The sequence below is a fragment of the Octopus bimaculoides genome, chromosome 11 (genome assembly GCF_046866305.1).
Source record: "Octopus bimaculoides isolate indiv1 chromosome 11, ASM4686630v1, whole genome shotgun sequence".
Lineage (NCBI taxonomy): Eukaryota > Metazoa > Mollusca > Cephalopoda > Octopoda > Octopodidae > Octopus > Octopus bimaculoides.
The window spans coordinates 6,273,921-6,291,426 of record NC_142938.1 but is presented as its reverse complement, the minus strand read 5'-3'; the positions used below and the strand labels follow the sequence as shown (position 1 = coordinate 6,291,426).

The window sequence follows — 17,506 nt, the reverse complement described above, 5'->3', positions numbered from 1 at the left end:
CACTATATTTTATGAAATGCCATTACATTAACTAAGGAAAGAACAAAATATACATATATCATCATTTAATATCCACTTTCCATGTTGGCATGGGTTGGATGGTTTAATAGGAGCTGGTCAGCACCACATATATACACACACCACACACTGCTTCATATTGGTTTGAAGTGATCAGGTATAGGCAATAGAGGCAACCTTACTACTAGAGTTGTCTGGTAAGTATTTTATCACGCCTGATTGAAAGCTTTGAACTAAAAATGTCAGGGAAGAGAACAAAGATGTATGCCTGTCCCCCTAACCATTTGGGTTGTATTGAATAATATTGATACAGGTTTATAATAAATCCAGTCAAGCATTTGAATCATTGAAAATTTGAAAATATTTATCAAAGGGGTCATCAGTTCTAGGACTCATTTATTTAACTGGAAACTTACTGAAATTTAAAACGTTGTCTTTAAAGCATTCTTTCAATACACCCCCACAAACATATTTCTCTATTTGAATTCAAACTAAACGGGGAATTGTGTTAAAGCATGACGCCCTCGTTTTATCGACAGGTTGTCATGTGACTTCGACTTTTATAATAGAATTGATGACAATTAATATAAATACTGCAGTTATTTTCATTGTTGAATGTATGTATTTCACACAAAATCAAAAAGGATAGGCATATGATACCTCGCTGTCAGCTTGATTTCAATTGACAGCATTTACAGTTTAATCACGGAGCTTTGAAGGAAACCCGTCAACCTAATGAAACTTTGTTTTGGGTGTCAACTTTTGGTCGTAACCTGAAGTTCTAACGATTTTGCGCCAGCACCACTAAGGTCTGCATATTATACATCAAACATTATTAGATTTTATTAATGTATGTGGATATGTATACATATATATATATATATATATATATATATATATATATATATATATACACACACTGGGGTAAATGTATAGTGTTTTTCAGTAAGAGTTACGGGACTTAAAGGACACTTATTCATTTAAGCGTGGTTTATTTATTTTTAACCCTTTCTCGCCCCCTTTTTTTTTTAAACGGTCTCAGGATATTATGAGATTTAGAATCTGTAAAAAAATTTTAAAACAGTGAATAAGAACTTAAGAAAATAACTAACGTCTTCAATCTAATGCTTTATAAATATATATCTTAATGATGCGGAAAAAGAACACGAATATCTTGTAATAAGTTTTCTACATAATATTCTTATGTATTTTATATCAAAAACAGTATTATAATGCTGTAGTTTAAATTTATTAAGGATGAACATGTAATTACAAATGCACAAAATTTATATTGGCATATAGAAAAAGTACTTTTGTATTAGTTAAACATATTTCGTTTTTTAAAAAAATAGAAACTTTAAGCTGTGTCCGATTTAAAACAAAGCAGAAATTCTCAATCGTTGATGCTAAAACATAAAAATCCTTAGACTTTAGGGAAAACAAAAAGCATAAGAAAGTCAGAATGGAACATGATTAAATCCGCACGTGAATGAACAAGTGCCCTTAAATGTCCCTGCAAAAAACTTTATTTTATATCTTTTTTTTATATCAGTTTCATGCATACACAAAGTAAATTTTATTGCCTCCACTGACTTTTTGTTTCTTCAAATTTATGGGCATCATAAATTAGCGAAATTGCGTGAAAATTAGCAATGTATCGTATAATTATTATTTGTTACTGTTATACTGTTTTTATTTAAAAGTAAATGGTTTCGTCCAGGAGCGCTCCTGTTGTCATATCATTTGAACTTACGCTGTAGAATTGTGTGTGTACGTGGTCATTTTCAGGGAGAAACTGTGAAAAGCTTGTCCTGTTGATTTACATGAGTTCTGTCCGCTGAGCTTCCTATATAACTTCCGTCGGCGGACTTTCGGAAGAGATATCAGTCTCTATCTCAATGGGGAAAGAAAAGGGCAAGACATTGGATGGGAATTTTTTATCTTTTTTTTCAAAAAATTTAATTTGCTGTTTTTTTCTTCACACTTTTGACCTCCAGTGCGTGGCCCTTTCTCTTCCCTCTGGTAGTGCTAAATATCCCGGAAGTCCGCTGTTTCGTCTACACTATTTCTACAAGTCAACCTGCGACTATAATAAAATCCCTAAGTGCCGCGCGGTGGGATCGAAGCTGAGTGCGCACACACAAGTTTATTATTGACGAAAAAGAGCAGTCGATACGATAGTGAAGATTAATAATTTTTTTTTCTGTTCTCATGGATCGAGTCCACTCTTGCTACTATTTTGTTTGAGGGTCTTCAGGCAAGTTACGAAGACTTGTACATCCACAGAAGATAATTAGAATAAAGAAACTAACTCGACTCCATATATATTATATATCAAAAATGGGGAAGGCCGGTCTATGGGATTACCTTAGGTTTCCCGTCCATAAAGGGTTTAGCTTTATGGCGTATCGTCAAATCCTCAAAAACTTCTTCGTACAAAATTGAATTTTATCACCTCAGAATAAATAAAAGACATTAACATTTGAAAATTACCGCCACTGCATAAACGACACAGATTTCACACAGGCGTATATATTATAATCGCTATGTATATTGTGTGGTCTAGGGAAATTTAGCTTGGTTACTATAGCGAGTAGGACACGCACTGCTAGTGAATATATCACAAGAAATTCTTCCACATGTTTATGGTGTTTCTCTGCTTGCTTTATTTATATTGAAAACTCGAACTAGACGAGCCTTTATGTGGTCGCTCGAGTTCTTAGAAACAGCAGCTAAATTTCCCTTGACCACACCATATCGTTATTGATATATATGAAGACGCATACATTAGACAATCTAGTATGGTATATATTAAAAAAAAAGACCAGGTGGGACGCCTTTGGTTGTAGGGCTAGCCGTGGGGCTAAGTAACATTAGAAAGCACAAACTTTGTAAAACTGTGTCATGTTTACATGTATTTGATATTGGATTTTCTGTTCATATCACTTTATGTTCGCTCTATTTATCTTCGCATTTTTATATCCAATATAACAAATATGCAGTTAACTTCAATTGAAAAAATAAGTCATATCATTACTGGTATACCATGTAATTTTTTAATTATTATTTTCATTTATTTTTATGGCCTAGTTTGCGGAGGAAGGGCAACGCCTATTAGTCAAGTCCTCGTAAACTAGTAGGAAGAAGTTTTCCTCAAACCGAAGATCTGGTCATAAAATGTTTGCCACGGAGTCCGCTAAAGGGCCACAATATGATGTTAAAACAGGGACTGATTTAGGTATGATCACTCTAAAACAGCATGGACTGTCTGGCAAACTTCGGCATAAGTTTCGATACCATAGAAGATTCTGCTTTCGTAAACGACAGACGAAGCTTCCGCAACTTCTTGCTTAACGACCTGCATAGATGATTTGTTTATAGAGATCAAATAAATGTTTGTGCTGTACATTAGCTCCCGCCCTCCATCAAATATACATTGTCTGTACAGGTGCACGGGGTGCCACACATCAGATGCCGAAGTGATCGCAAAGCAACGTGAAATGAAGTGCTTTGCTCAAATAATACAACGTACCACCTGGTCAGGAAATTGAGACTATTGCAGAACCCAAAGTGTTCACAGCAGGCTCGAACTAGAAATCACATAGTTCGTAAACCTTCATCTGAGATCCATAGCTGTCTTCTGCATTTGAAGGGACTTCCACAACAAAGTTTATGTAAGCATGCTTACATGCATGCATGCATGCGTACGTACGTACACACACACTCATTCATTCCATCAAAATGTCTCTTATAGAGATAGTGTTTCAAAAACTTCTTAATTACATGACCGTACTTGTGTCCACTACTCTCGTGTTGTAGCTTCTACAATTTACTCTACCAGCACCTAAGAGGCCTAAATGCAGCGCAACAAGTGTATTTATAGACTGTTCGAGAAATTTCCGGTTTTTTATAAGGATAGAAGTCTGCAATTAAGTTATTTTATATATTTTACAATTGATAGAACTAACATATTTAATCCGAAATCATGGAAGGATGAAATCCGACACTGACGTTCAAGCTCAAATCAAAATTAAAGAAGTTCCTCGTAACTTAGCGGTTCGGCAAAAGAAACAGGTATAGAATAAGTACCAGGTTTTAAAAAATTAAGTACTAGGGTCGATTTATTCGACTAAAATTCTTCAAGTTGGATGCAACAAGTATTTCTCTGCTCTTGAAATTCTCTTGAAGTTCTATTCCACATGAGTTTATTCGTGCGAACTTATTTTAAATGGCCCACCTGTCCGGCAGTAAATTTGCATGTTCTTTTCTGTTCCTCTGCTAAATTTCAAGGTCTTGCAGATCTTTGATCTGGAGATTATCTGTAACGTATTAATAAGGGGGTTAAATTCTTTCTTCAAGAACTCGAGTTAAACTATACTTTGATTCGAGCCGGTTGCTCTTTCGTTTGTGAGTATCAAGCTTAAAGTATACTTTAAGTATTGAATTCGTAAACATTTATTTGTGATCCGTAGATGTCTTCTGTATTTGAAGGGACTTGCATGCTTGCGTACGCACACACACACACACACACACACACACATTCATTCATTCCGTCAATGTTTTTGTTAGAGTCAGTGTTTCAAAATCTCTATTTCATTTATATGTTGATTATTAAGAAACAAATCCCCATTCTTGAAATTAAAGAACATCAACAATTTTACCGATTTTAAAGAAATGTTTTGCATATTTCCAATGCTCCGTTACAGCTTGAAGTATGGATTCATGCCATATATGTTCGTGACTGTCAGGTTAAGAAGCCCCGTTTTGCAATCACATGGTCCAGTCCCACTGCACGGCACCTTGGGCAAGTGTCTTCTATTATAGATGCGGGCCGACCAGTACCTTTTAAGGTCATCTGCCTATAGTAGAGAGGATATTACCTACAAACAACTTCTCTCTCTCTCTCTCTCTCTATCTCTCTCTCTCTCTCTCTCTCTCTCTCTCTCTCTCTCTCTCTCTGAGTGGATTTTGTAGACAGAAACTAAAAGAAGCCTGTCATTTATGTGTGTGTGTGTGTGTGTCTTCATATGTGTTTGTCACCCATCACTGCTTGACAACTGGTGTTGGTGTATTTACGTCGCTACCTATCTCTTTAAATATATATATATATACATACAAGCAAACACACACATACATGCATACACAGACATACATATATATGTATACACACACACACACACACACATCATCAGCATCATTACTATCATCATTGTTCAACATCCGCTTTCCATTCTGGCATGGGTTGGACGGTTTGCAAAGAGATGGCCAGGCAGGAGCCTGCACTAGACTTCTGTAGCTGTTTTGGCAGGACTTTTACTGTTGGATGCCCTACCTAACACCAACCACTCAGCAGAGTATACACACACACACACACAAACGCTTACATACACATGCATACACACACACACACTTACATACATACACATGCATACATACACACACACACATATGATAAATTATGTATACATGAAATTTTGTTCTTTTGTTGTTGTTGTTTTAGATTGCTAATGAAGTGAGCTACATCAAAAGATTGAACAATGACCTTGGTTATCTTTTTTGCAAGTGTTTCTGTGGTTATCTTAACTTTCCTACTGGAAAATCGTCAAGCTTTTGTTGATGACTGTTGGTAAGTAGATTTCATGTATGCAAAATTGCATTACTATATTAATTATAATTATTAACTGTAAAGTTTTGCAATATTTTAGTCATTTAATTGCTTTGTTCATCAAGTTACAACAGAAACAGCCCAGCATCCAAAGAAGAGGCCATCATGTTGCATCATCTGAAGCCTTCTTTATGCCTGTTCTATGGCCCTATATTGATACCAGTTCTTGTCCTTTGAGGGCGAAGAACTCCTTTACTGAAGCTTCCCTGTCTCCTCTTGGTTGATGAAGAAAAGAGGTGACAGACAACAGCAGAGGCAGCAATGACAACAAATCTCAGAAAATCTGAAGTTCATAGAGCACTACCATCTTTCAAGTGTAGGCACATACTTTCATATGCTTCAATCCCATTGGTGGAAATTGTAATGTTCCAAACATTGGCCAAGACTTCTTTTGGCTATTCTTTTGTGGGCATCAGAAAGCCTGCTCAATTTATGTCAAGGTATCAAGACCTTTGGCATTATGTCGTGCTTGAGAAGAAGACCCATCAAGCCAAGCAAAATCACAGTCGTGGCAGATACCGGTGTCACAGAAATGGCACCCGTGCCGGTGGTATGTAAAAGCACCCATTACACTCTCGGAGTGGTTGGCATTAGGAAGGGCATCCAGTCGTAGAAAAACCATTACAGATCAGATTGGAGCCTGGCACAGCCTTCCAGCCCAGTCAAACCGGCCAATCCATGCCAGCATGGATAACAGACATTGAATGGTGGTGGTGGTGTAGGGCTGTTACTCTCTTTCTTTCCTGTCAATCACAGCTTTGAGAATGGTGAGAATATTTGCCTTGTCATCAATGCCAGGAGTCAAAGACCAATTTTTTTACACCTTAATAACTATCTGAACTCAAATATGAATCTTTCATATTTCTATTTCTAGGATATCCTTAGTTGAGACTGTCCCCAAAGATATGACCTATGCCCCAGGTTCACCATCACACCTATCTACTTATGACGGTCTCTTGTCTTTGATTGAAGAAGCCAAGGATACAATTGAGATAGCCTCTTTACATTGGACACTGGAAGCCCAAGATGTACATCAATCACCATCAGATTGGGTAGTAAGTTGTTTTGTTTTGTTTTTTTGTTCCCTTATTAATGTATGATATCCTCATTAAACCTAGATGAACACCTTAAGTGTCTTTACAGGAGGGAAGAGACCCTGTTCAGTCATGAATGACCATGGGATTGCACCTAAAAAGTTACCCCCCAAGACACAAGTCCAGGCAAGGTTGTTTATGGAAGACCAGCAGTCGCCCATGCATACCAACCTCCACTCTCCATGCCGCATAAATACATTTTACTATTCTGTTGACCATGATAAGGCAGTGAGCTGGCAGAATGGTTAGCATAGCAGACAAAATGCTTTGCGGCATTTCGTCCATCTTTATGTTCTGAGTTCAAATGTCACCGAAGTCGACTGCCTTACATCCTTTCAGGGTTGATAAAAATAAGTACCAGTTGCACACTGGGGTCGATGTAATCAACTTAGCCTCTTCCCTTGAAAATACTGGCCTTGTGCTAAAATTTGTAACCAATATTCTATGAACCATATTATAAAAAAATAACTGATAAAAAATTTTACACTTCTTTCTATAGGATACCAGCCTTTTTCAACATCTTTTGTCTGCTGGTAAAAACAGGAACGTAGAAATCAAATTACTTGAAAATAAACCAAATTCTAAAATGCAAAGTCCAGATATAGGAATATTAATTGAAGAAGGTGAGAAAATTTCCTATCTTTTGCCTTTACTTGTTTCAGTTATTCGACTGAGGCCATGCTGGGGCACTGCCTTGAAGAATTTTTGACTAGTAAATCGTTCCCTGATATTCATTCTATCAGTCATTGTAGAGTAACAGAGAGTTTAGTTTTTAAAAATGGCTTCAAAGAAATTGCAATCTCAAATTTTTATGGACGAGGACAACTGTGTAAAGGAGTGCCAATCTCTAAACTGTGGAGCAAACCTGTGGAAGAAGTAGACCTAGAAAGACATGGGATGAGGTGGTAAAGCATGATGTTCGAATGCTGGGTTTTACGAAGGCAATGACAAGTCACTGGGACCTTTGGTAATATGCTGTGCTTGAGAAGACTTGCCAAGCCAAGTGAAATCATAGTATTGGCCAATGCCACTGTTACATAACTGGCACCCATACCAAAGGTATGTAAAAACACCTGTGCCGCTAGCACATAGAAACACCTGTCCCGCTGGATGTAAAAAGCACCCGTTACACTCTTGGAGTGGTTGGTGTTAGAAAGGGCATCCAGCTGTAGAAACCCAGCCGAATAAAACTGGAACTTGGTGCAGCTCTCCACTTACCAGTACCAGTTAAACCGTCTGACCCATGCCAGCATGGAGAGCAGGCATTAAATGATGAGGTTTCTTTTCTTTTTTTTTTCTTTCTTCTTTTCAGCTCATGCTTCAGTTCAACAGATTGACATAAAAAAACTGATGGGAGGTGGAATTATGCATACAAAGATATGGATTATTGACAGAAGGCATTTCTATATTGGCAGTTCTAATCTTAATTGGCGCTCTCTCACTCAAGTAAGAGATATTTTTTTCCAAATACTTGGCTTAATTTTTTCTCTAATTTCTTCATTTAAAAAAAAAATTCATCTATATTTATTTAGCTTTTAATATTTATAAACCTGTGTAATAAATATACAATCATGTAAAATTTCTCTGTAGATTGAAAAGATGATGAAAAGAGTCTTGGACATTGTTTCAATCGTTATTGGGGTTTCATCAGTGGTTTCACCCTCACTTGACTAATCCCAGAGAAACAAATCATCATCATCGTTTAACGTCCACTTTCCATGCTGGCATGGGTTGGACGGTTTGACTGAGGAAACTGCTAGATAAAGTGTGTGCCTTCCGAAGGGGACTACTTCAAAAGAGATTAAATGCCGGATTGATATATTTTGTAGTTTTTTTTTTACAGTACCAGTCCTGACACTTTTTGATCAGACCTTGTACTAACCACTAATATAGTATATATATGTACTAACCACTAATATAGCATATAGTATATTGAAGGGTACATACCTCACTAGGGAGACATTTCGTTGCTCACTGTTCTCAACTATTTGTTAGCATTTATCTGTTTTGTTTTCTAGTTAGTACATTTATTCATTGTCTTTTCTATTTTAGGTGAAAGATCTCGGGGTTATAATTTCCAACTGCAAATCACTTGCAGAAGATATGGGCAAAATATTTGATACCTATTGGCATCTGACAATAGTTGATAAAATTCCTAAACCATGGCCAGAAATGTACAACACCACAATCAATAAAGAAAGACCCTTGAACACCAATCTCAATGACAGCAATAGTAACGTATACTTGTCGGTAAGTTCTCTACATATCAGAATAATATGCAACTAATCGTTGTCATTATTTTACATTCACATACTACATTGGCATAGCTTAAACCAGGCATGGGCAACCTTTTCCGAGAAGCAGGCTGTAGAAACCATGCTAAAGCACAGACAGCAGAGCTTGGTGCAATCTTCTGGCTTGCCAACTCCTATTAAACCATCCAACCCATGCCGACGTGGAAAACAAATAGTAAATGATGATATCTATTCTGAAAAGCAGTCAATAGGGACACATATCTCACATCTGTTGGAGAGGAATCAGTCACAGTTTCCAAGATATCTACTTAACTGTTTATTTGTTGAAATGTTCAGACTTACTCAGAGACAAATCATAACACCAGTGGAAAATAAACTCATAGTTTGTGTACCTTGTTTTCCATTGTTTTTCATTACTGGTCCACATAAATCTATGCAAATTTCACTGAGGCATGACTGTGCAGTTAAGGATCTCACTTTGCGATCACGTGGTTTTGGGTTCACTCCCATTGCATGGCATCTTGGACAAGTGTCTTCTACTATAGCGCCAAGTTAACCAATGTGAATGAATTTCGTAGACAAAAACTGTGTGGAAGCTATGTATGTGTGTGTGTGTGTGTGTGTGTCCTTCTCCACTACTTGACAACCCCCACTGGTTTGTTTACATCCCCATAACTTAAAAGCTTGGCACAAGAGATCAGTAGAATAAGTATCAGAGTGAAGGAAAATAGAACTGGAGTGGATCTATTTGACCAAAATCCTTCAATGCAGTGCACCAGTATGGCCACAGTACAATGACTGAACCAAGCAAGAGACAACAGTTTTAAAATGTCATTCAGTGTATTCTAAAGAATGAAATGCCAAACCATCATAAAATTGTATGTGGGACATTTGTATGTGTTCGTAAACAATAGAATATAAGGGTAAAAAGAAAGGGTCAAAAAGGAGCATGATAGCAACGCTGGAATGTGGAAATACGAGATATGTAGTTAAAGATAGAGACTGTTGGAATGTGACAACACATTGTGTAAGCAACACATTGTATCACATGACCTTATTAATTGGTAGACAAACTGTCACATGACCAGCAGGCAAGAGAAGAAAACAATGTTATTTCGTTTGTCTGTTACTTATGATTTTTATGGTATGTCGTAGTTGTTAGTTATAGATTTTTATGTTATACATTAAATAATTTAAGAAAAAGATTGAGAAGGTGGACCTCTTTCTCTCTCCCCCCCTCTCTCAAAAGAGGCAACTCACCAGTTTGAAAGAGAAGAACAGAGACCAAGATCTAAAAGCAACAGAGCCCAGGCAAAATGCAAAGAAGCTACTTGTGAAAGAGAGAGAGCGAGAGTGGTAGGTCAAATACCTTTCATTTGCTTTGGCATAACTGACAACAGGGCATTGGAAGACAGGACATGTTGCTAGAGAGAGCAAGAGAAAGAGGGAGAGAGATCTCAGAGGAAAGAAGGTGGAGAGAGAATCATGAGGAGGGGGTGGTGGAGACATTACAAAAACTTCTGATTCCACCTTGTCATTAAAACAGCAACGAGGCGTCAAGTTTGAAATAAACAGAAAGAATATCAGATTATTGTGGGACCAATTTCACTTAATTTTGGTAAATTGCCTGCATTGAGTTTTGTAGAGACCAAATCTCCAGTCCTTCTTTCTCATTTTTTTGAAAAAATTTCTTGAAACATTTTAGTGTCTTTGTTAACAATATAAATTCAATAGACCCCAGAAAATGGATCGTTTCATGAGGTCAATCAAATAAATCATTTGTTTTTTCTTTCCCAGATTTCCCCGCCTGCTTTCTGTGCAAATGGCCGAACCGGTGATATTGATGCAATACTAGATGTTATCAATTCTGCTAAGAAGTTTATCCACATTGCTGTTATGGATTATGCTCCTGCTTTGGAATTTCAACGCCCTTCATTGTATGTTTTTTGGGGCTTTTTTTTACTCCTTTGTTGGTTTAATTTTTGTTAGGATTTAATTTCACTGAGTTCATATTGATGTTATTTTATGTTACATCTAGCTTTCTTTCAAAAACCTTGCACTCTACATTAATTCATTCACAAACATACAGATGCAGGCATGGCTGTGTTGTAAGAAGTTTGCTTCCCAACCACATGGCTCCTGGTTCAGTCCCACTGCATGGCATCTTGGGCAAGTGTCTTGTACTATAGCATTGGGCCATCGGCACAAACTTTCCGGACAACCTAATATTTTATAATAATAATATTAATAATAATAATCCTTTCTACTAAAGGCACCAGGCTTGAAATTTTGGGGGAGGGGACTAGTCGATTACATTGACCTCAGTGTTTGACTGGTACTTATTTTATCGACCCTGAAAGGATGAAAGGCAAAGTCATCCTCAGCAGAATTTGAACTCAGAACGTAGTGACAGGTGAAATACCACGAAACATTTCGTCCAGTGCACTAACAATCCTGGCAGCTTTGCTACCTATTATAATAATTTGTAAATTATTTTATAATAATAAATATTAACATAAACCTAAAACCATGGAGTTTACAGTACATGTGGCCCCCTCAAGGCATTTGGTGAATAGATTATGAATTGGATATAAATGTTGATAAATATTATGATTTATACAGAATTTTTTCCTTATTCCAATAATAATATTATTGATAATAATTCTGTGAAATTAATATTGTATTTACAGGTTTTGGCCAATTATTGACAGAGCTCTTAGAAATGTATCAATTACCAAAGGTGTTGAAGTTTTTCTACTTGGTAGCCATTGGAAGCACAACAAAGCTAGTATGTTCAACTTTCTCAAGTCTTTGGCTAACTTAAACAGTGCTACAAAGGCTAAAATGCAAGTGGTAAGCAATTTATATTCTGAAAAACAAGAATTCTTTCTCCAATTCAAATTCCTAATTAATGACAATACACGAAATATTTTGATATCTGAAATAATGTTACTCTGTGTGTGTGTGTGTGGGGGGGGGGGGGTGTTAAACAATAAATTAACAAGTCTTTTAAACATCAGTCAAATGAAAATATTGTCTGGAATTAGGTGAAATACCGGTAAGAGATCTGGACATGGCTAGAACCAACACCTGTCTATTAATATTGAAGTAATCTCCCTATTAGGGTCTGGGACATTTTGGCAATTTTTAGTTGGCGTTGCTGATTCAATACTGTCTTAATGTTTTAATGGTTCTCTCTCTCTCTCTCTCTCTCTCTCTCTCTCTCTCTCTCTCTCTCTCTCTCTCTCTCCCTCCCTCTCACACACACATACACACACAATATTAAGTACTGTTAGTGGTAGTGACATGAAATAAAAAGCCACCCAGTATATACTGCAAACTGGCTGAGTTTAGAAACTATACCAAAGTTGACACTGGAGCACAATGCAGTCCTTTGGCCAGCATGGAACATGTATGTTAAATGATGATGTTGATGTCCTTCTTCATTTAACTGGTGTTTTTAGTTATTCAAACACCTCACCAAATTTTCATGTTATAGGCAAGACTTAGATAAGAGAAATACTAAAATATAAATAAGTTAATTTCATAAATCTTGGAAGAATATTTAGCAATAATGCTCGGATCACTATTTCCAATGTGAAAAAAAACCAACCCAAGAATATGATTACAATTTGCTAGAATATTACCTATGTCATCAAGAAAATCTGACCATTCAAGACTTTGTGTGGAATCTTAAAAATTGCATCTTTGGCACACTTTTTTTGAGCAAGACTATATATTCAGCACATTTTAACCACTATGGACAGATGGCAGACAGCAGATTCGACACAGAAACTGCTGAACAGACAGTAGCACAACCAGCAGCAGACCAGAACACTGTGACAACATAAAAACAATGGACGGCAGCAACAGCAACACTCAATGACCAGTTAACATCAAGAAACTCACAACAGTGGCTACTGTCATACCTAGTCCGAGAACAATCAGCTTCAAACTATCTCAGTGTCTGTCGTTCATTGTAATGACATTTTTTTGTTTATGAAGAAAATAGATAATCTTTTATTAAAAATCTCAGCCAGATTTCTGTAATCATTATTGTAACATAATTATTACTTTGATTCTGAATTATAGAAAATGTTTGAAGTACCATATTTTACCAAGGAGCAAAGAGAGATTCCTTCTTTATGTATTAACCATAACAAATTCATGGTCACAGACACTGATGCCTTTATTGGTAAGATATCTTGACAAACTTTTATCCTTCAGCTTTGTCTTTTACTTGTTTCAAACATTGAACTGGGGCACCCCCTTGAAGCAAAGGGCACCCCCTTGAAGAAAAGGGTACCACCTTGAGTAAATCAACACACACCAGGTGTCAAGCAGTGGTACTTGACAACAAATGATATAAACAAAATTTCCTTCACTACTACACTCAACACAGTTTAGGGGCTCTTGTCTTGTGAGTACTTGGTGACCTTACCGGTGCTGGTGCCACAAGAAAAGCATTTGATACACTCTGCAAAGTGGACGATATTAGGAAAGGCATCCAGCTGTGGAAACAGACATGCAAGAGCAGGCATGGGAGTTGGGTGCACCCCACTGGCTTTTCACTTCTTATAGAACAACCCAACCCATACTGCCATGGAAAAAGAAATGATACATGATGATGATGATAATGATGATGAGTTGAGTGGTATGTGCTTCAGCAAACATTCCATTTACTGTTTACATAAAAATAATTAATTATATACCTTTATCTTGTTTCAGGGACATCTAGCTGGAGTGGTGATTACTTTACACCTGCAGCAGGCCTGGGATTGGTTGTCAGATCAACAAAAACACAAAAAAATCATTTCCACCAGCAACTGGAAGCAGTCTTTCAAAGAGACTGGAACTCTAAATATTCACGGAACCTAGATGATATTGATCCTACTAAAGTCTAAAAAGATTCTAAAATTTTCTTTTATGAATTTGAGTTTACTAACCTCTTGTGAACTAACCACTGCTGTTACAGTGCGTATTTCTGAGGTGGGTTTTTTTTTCTTTGTTTAAATTTTTAACCAGTATACGATGGGTGAATCAAACTCTTAGCTTTCTTTGCATGTTATTTAATCTATATGGAGAGTAACTACAGATGGATGAGTAAATAAAGTATTGGACAACCAGCTGCAGTGGTTCTCAACCAGGGTCCCTATGACCCCTTGTGGTCCCTAAGCCAAATAGCATATTGGGTCCATGAAAAAAATTTTGCTTCAGTTGTATTTATTGTAAAAAACAGTTAAGTTTTCTTTCTCTAATGTTTTTCATGGTTCATCCAACACAAGGGAATGTGGGATAGGGAAAATAGGAATTTTGAAAGAAAGATCTATAAAACTAGATTTTAAACATCAAATGGCTATTGGGGTTCACCAGAATAAAATGGTAATCAAAGGTGTCCATAGATAAAAAAAATAGTTGAGAACCACTGAGCTAAAGGATCACAAATGCTATAAATATGCTCATAGCCAAGACTCTTCACTTTCGGTGATCTAATTCATATGGTCTGTATGTAGGTACCATCGGGTGGACTGGTTAACCACTGTAAGCAACAGCATACATGTAAATTTGAATCACGCTTTACTAACTTGCAATTCTGAAAGGGAGGTGGGTGTTTTTTGTTTGTTCGTTTTTTCATTGTTTTTTGCTGATAAAATTGCTAGCAATATGACCCTATTTGCAATTATTTCAACATCACTAAAGAAAATTAAAACATGTAGCTATACAATATAAATCAGTATACTCTTTCAGTATTTTAGTAAAAGTATCTTCATTCTTTTACAAATTTACATATCTCCCAAGATGTGATGGATCTCATGAACCATAATGCTGGCTATATTTAGAGATACATTCTTTTATAGAATTATATATTTTATATGCACTGTGATCTATATAAATATACTCACACTAATTACTAAATCTCCATTACCCTAATTAGTCTTGCTATTAACTGGTGATATATAATCTCAGTGAGAAAAACATATGGTTGTAACTTTTTCCGGAAACTGAATGTGATTCAACTGGACTGAAATAACAACCCCTTAAGTTGTTAGACCTGCATGTTCTCTCAAGGGATTATAACCACAAAAATTATTTTAAAGCAAGGCTAGAGATTTATTTGTTTGGAGAATTAGTATTTCCTGTAGTATGTTAAATAATTATTGTATGTAGAGTATATTTAATGATAGTTTAGTCAGTTCAATCAGTAGAGCTAACTCAAATATTACAACATAGTTGCCCTTACGAAAATGAGATAGAATTTCACTAAAATTATCATATATATAATATATTGTATATTAGGGTTGATGAATTTTTGTTTAAACATGTAGCTGGTTATGAGTACATGTCATTAAAGGCCCGAAATGTCTGAAAGGCACCAAGCATTTTTGCTGGTTACAGCTGAGGTGCTCTTTTGTTTTCCTCTGATATCGTTTTTAGCATACATCTGTTATAAAGATTGCAATTATTGTATCTACAATTATTGAAAAATCTATGTGATATCTATATATGTGTATTGTATATATATATTTTATTATTATTACATAGCATTTTAAATTTTGGCTTCAAATTATATTAAAAAGAACATATACAAACATATATATATATCCTGTTATTCTTTTACTCTTTTACTTGTTTCAGTCATTTGACTATGGCCATGCTGGAGCACCGCCTTTAGTCGAACAAATCAGCTCCTGGACTTATTCTTTGTAAGCCTAGTACTTATTTTATCAGACTCTTTTTGCCGAACCGCTAACTTACAGTGATGTAAGCACACCAGTATCGGTTGTCAAGCGATGGTGGGGAGACAAACAGACAGACAGACACACACACACACACATATACATGACGGGCTTCTATCAGTTTCCGTCTACCAAATCCACTCACAACGCTTTGGTTGGCCCAAGGCTGTAGTAGTAGACACTTGCCCAAGGTGCCATGCAGTGGAAATGAACCCAGAACCATGTGGTTGGTAAGCAAGCTACTTACCACACAGCCATTCCTTATATATATAAGCTCTACTTTGTGAGTTGAGTATTATTTGTCTTATTTGTAATTCCAAACCTATATATTGGGGTGGGGCTTGACCACTTTGTTTTAAACATGTAGCATTAACATGCCAGAAAGTGGCACCAGGCCTCCGTCGCCTGTTTTGGCATGGTTTCTGCAAGCTAGCTCCAAGAGGCCATCGCTATGTGACACACGAACCTGTTAGAAATTTGGAAATGACATGCTGTACTGTTTGGCATTCATGCCAGAAGCTCCAATATGGACATTTCAGATTATTTAGATGTCAATCTGAGAACATGTACCAAGAGTGACAAAAATCAAACACCCAGTCAACATCATGGTGTTTAGAATGATCACTAGTGATGGCGATGTTATGCCTCCATTCATCTTCCCACATGGCCTCAGATTCAACACGGGAGCCTACATCAAGTACCTGGAGGAGGTAGTGCTGCCCTGGATCAAGGGGCTGGCTGCTGGAAGACCCTATGTCTGGCAACAGAACTCTGCACCATGCCACACAAGCAGAAGAACCCAGTCATGGCTATGAGACAATTTCTGCGACCACATCAACCCTAACATCTGGCCACCTAACTCCCCAGACTGCAACACCCTTGATTATTATGTAATGGGCAAAATTGAGCGAGAGACCAACAAAACTCCTTGCAACACCAAAGATGAACTGAAGGCAAGGATTATGACAGCATTCACCAACTTAAACAAGGAGACCGTCCAGAAGAGTTGCAGGAGATTCTGAAGTAATCTGGAGGCCGTTGAAGCCAATGGTGATATTATTGAATAAAGTTATTCTTTGGTATTTCAAGATATTTTTGTGTCATTTTGGTAAATATATCTGTTAAAATGAGATGTCAGTATTATTTTCATTTTTGTGTAATTTAGACGACAATATATTCACCACACCCTGTATATATTTGAGAAAGGTTCTGCTTGATACATAGAAATGATCTCGGTAGAAATTCCATACAGTGCACTCAGTGTGAGCAATGAACAAACAAGAAACGCAGTGGAATCAAGGAAGGTTAACAGAGAAAATAAACTTTGTATGTGGCAGATATGTAGGAGCAATAAATATTATGAACACATAGGAAATAGATTTTCCTGAATGCCCAGGAAGTTCCCTAGAGGTAGTAGATAGTTTCTGTTACTTAGGTGACCTAATTAGTAGTGGAAGAGGATGTTCTGAAGATATAGTTTCTAGAATAAGAACAGAATAGAGAAAGTTCAGAGAGTTATTATCTCTGTTGGAAACAAAATGTCTCTCTCTCAGAATGAAGGACAGATTGTAAGATGCTTGTACCCAAGCAGCAATGCTGCATAGTAGTGAGACATGGGCTCTGAATGTAGGGAACCTGCTTCCACACAGTTTCCATAAAATCCACTCACAAAGCATTGGTCAGCCTGGAGCTATTGTAGAAGACACTTGCCCATGGTACTGTGCAATGGGACTGAAC

At 36.8% G+C, this 17,506-nt stretch overlaps 1 protein-coding gene across 3 annotated transcripts; it reads left to right on the top strand.

Moving 5' to 3' along the window:
* Positions 1-239: 239 nt before the first annotated feature.
* On the top strand, positions 240-15,626 carry LOC106877176 (5'-3' exonuclease PLD3). 3 transcript variants are annotated; one of them, XM_014926007.3, is made up of 10 exons: positions 240-827; positions 5,519-5,644; positions 6,558-6,738; positions 7,277-7,400; positions 8,090-8,223; positions 8,830-9,027; positions 10,830-10,969; positions 11,723-11,885; positions 13,125-13,227; positions 13,761-15,626. In XM_014926007.3, exons 2-10 carry the CDS (start codon positions 5,556-5,558, stop codon positions 13,934-13,936), a joined length of 1,308 nt encoding a protein of 435 aa, XP_014781493.1. In that variant the 5' UTR covers positions 240-827; positions 5,519-5,555; the 3' UTR covers positions 13,937-15,626. The 3 variants fall into 3 exon arrangements, with proteins under 3 accessions (XP_014781493.1, XP_014781494.1, XP_014781495.1); XM_014926008.3 differs by lacking the exon at positions 240-827 and adding an exon at positions 3,132-4,092; XM_014926009.3 differs by lacking the exon at positions 240-827 and adding an exon at positions 3,481-3,692.
* Positions 15,627-17,506: the final 1,880 nt, after the last annotated feature.

What these genes read in the sequence shown, in the direction of transcription:
- LOC106877176 (XM_014926007.3), top strand. Translation starts at nt 5,556, where the DNA reads ATGACCTTGGTTATCTTTTTTGCAAGTGTTTCTGTGGTTATCTTAACT. An exon ending in AGGAATATTAATTGAAGAAG is followed by an intron (nt 7,401 to 8,089) that starts GTGAGAAAATTT and finishes TCTTCTTTTCAG; the next exon opens with CTCATGCTTCAGTTCAACAG. An exon ending in CAAAGGCTAAAATGCAAGTG is followed by an intron (nt 11,886 to 13,124) that starts GTAAGCAATTTA and finishes TCTGAATTATAG; the next exon opens with AAAATGTTTGAAGTACCATA.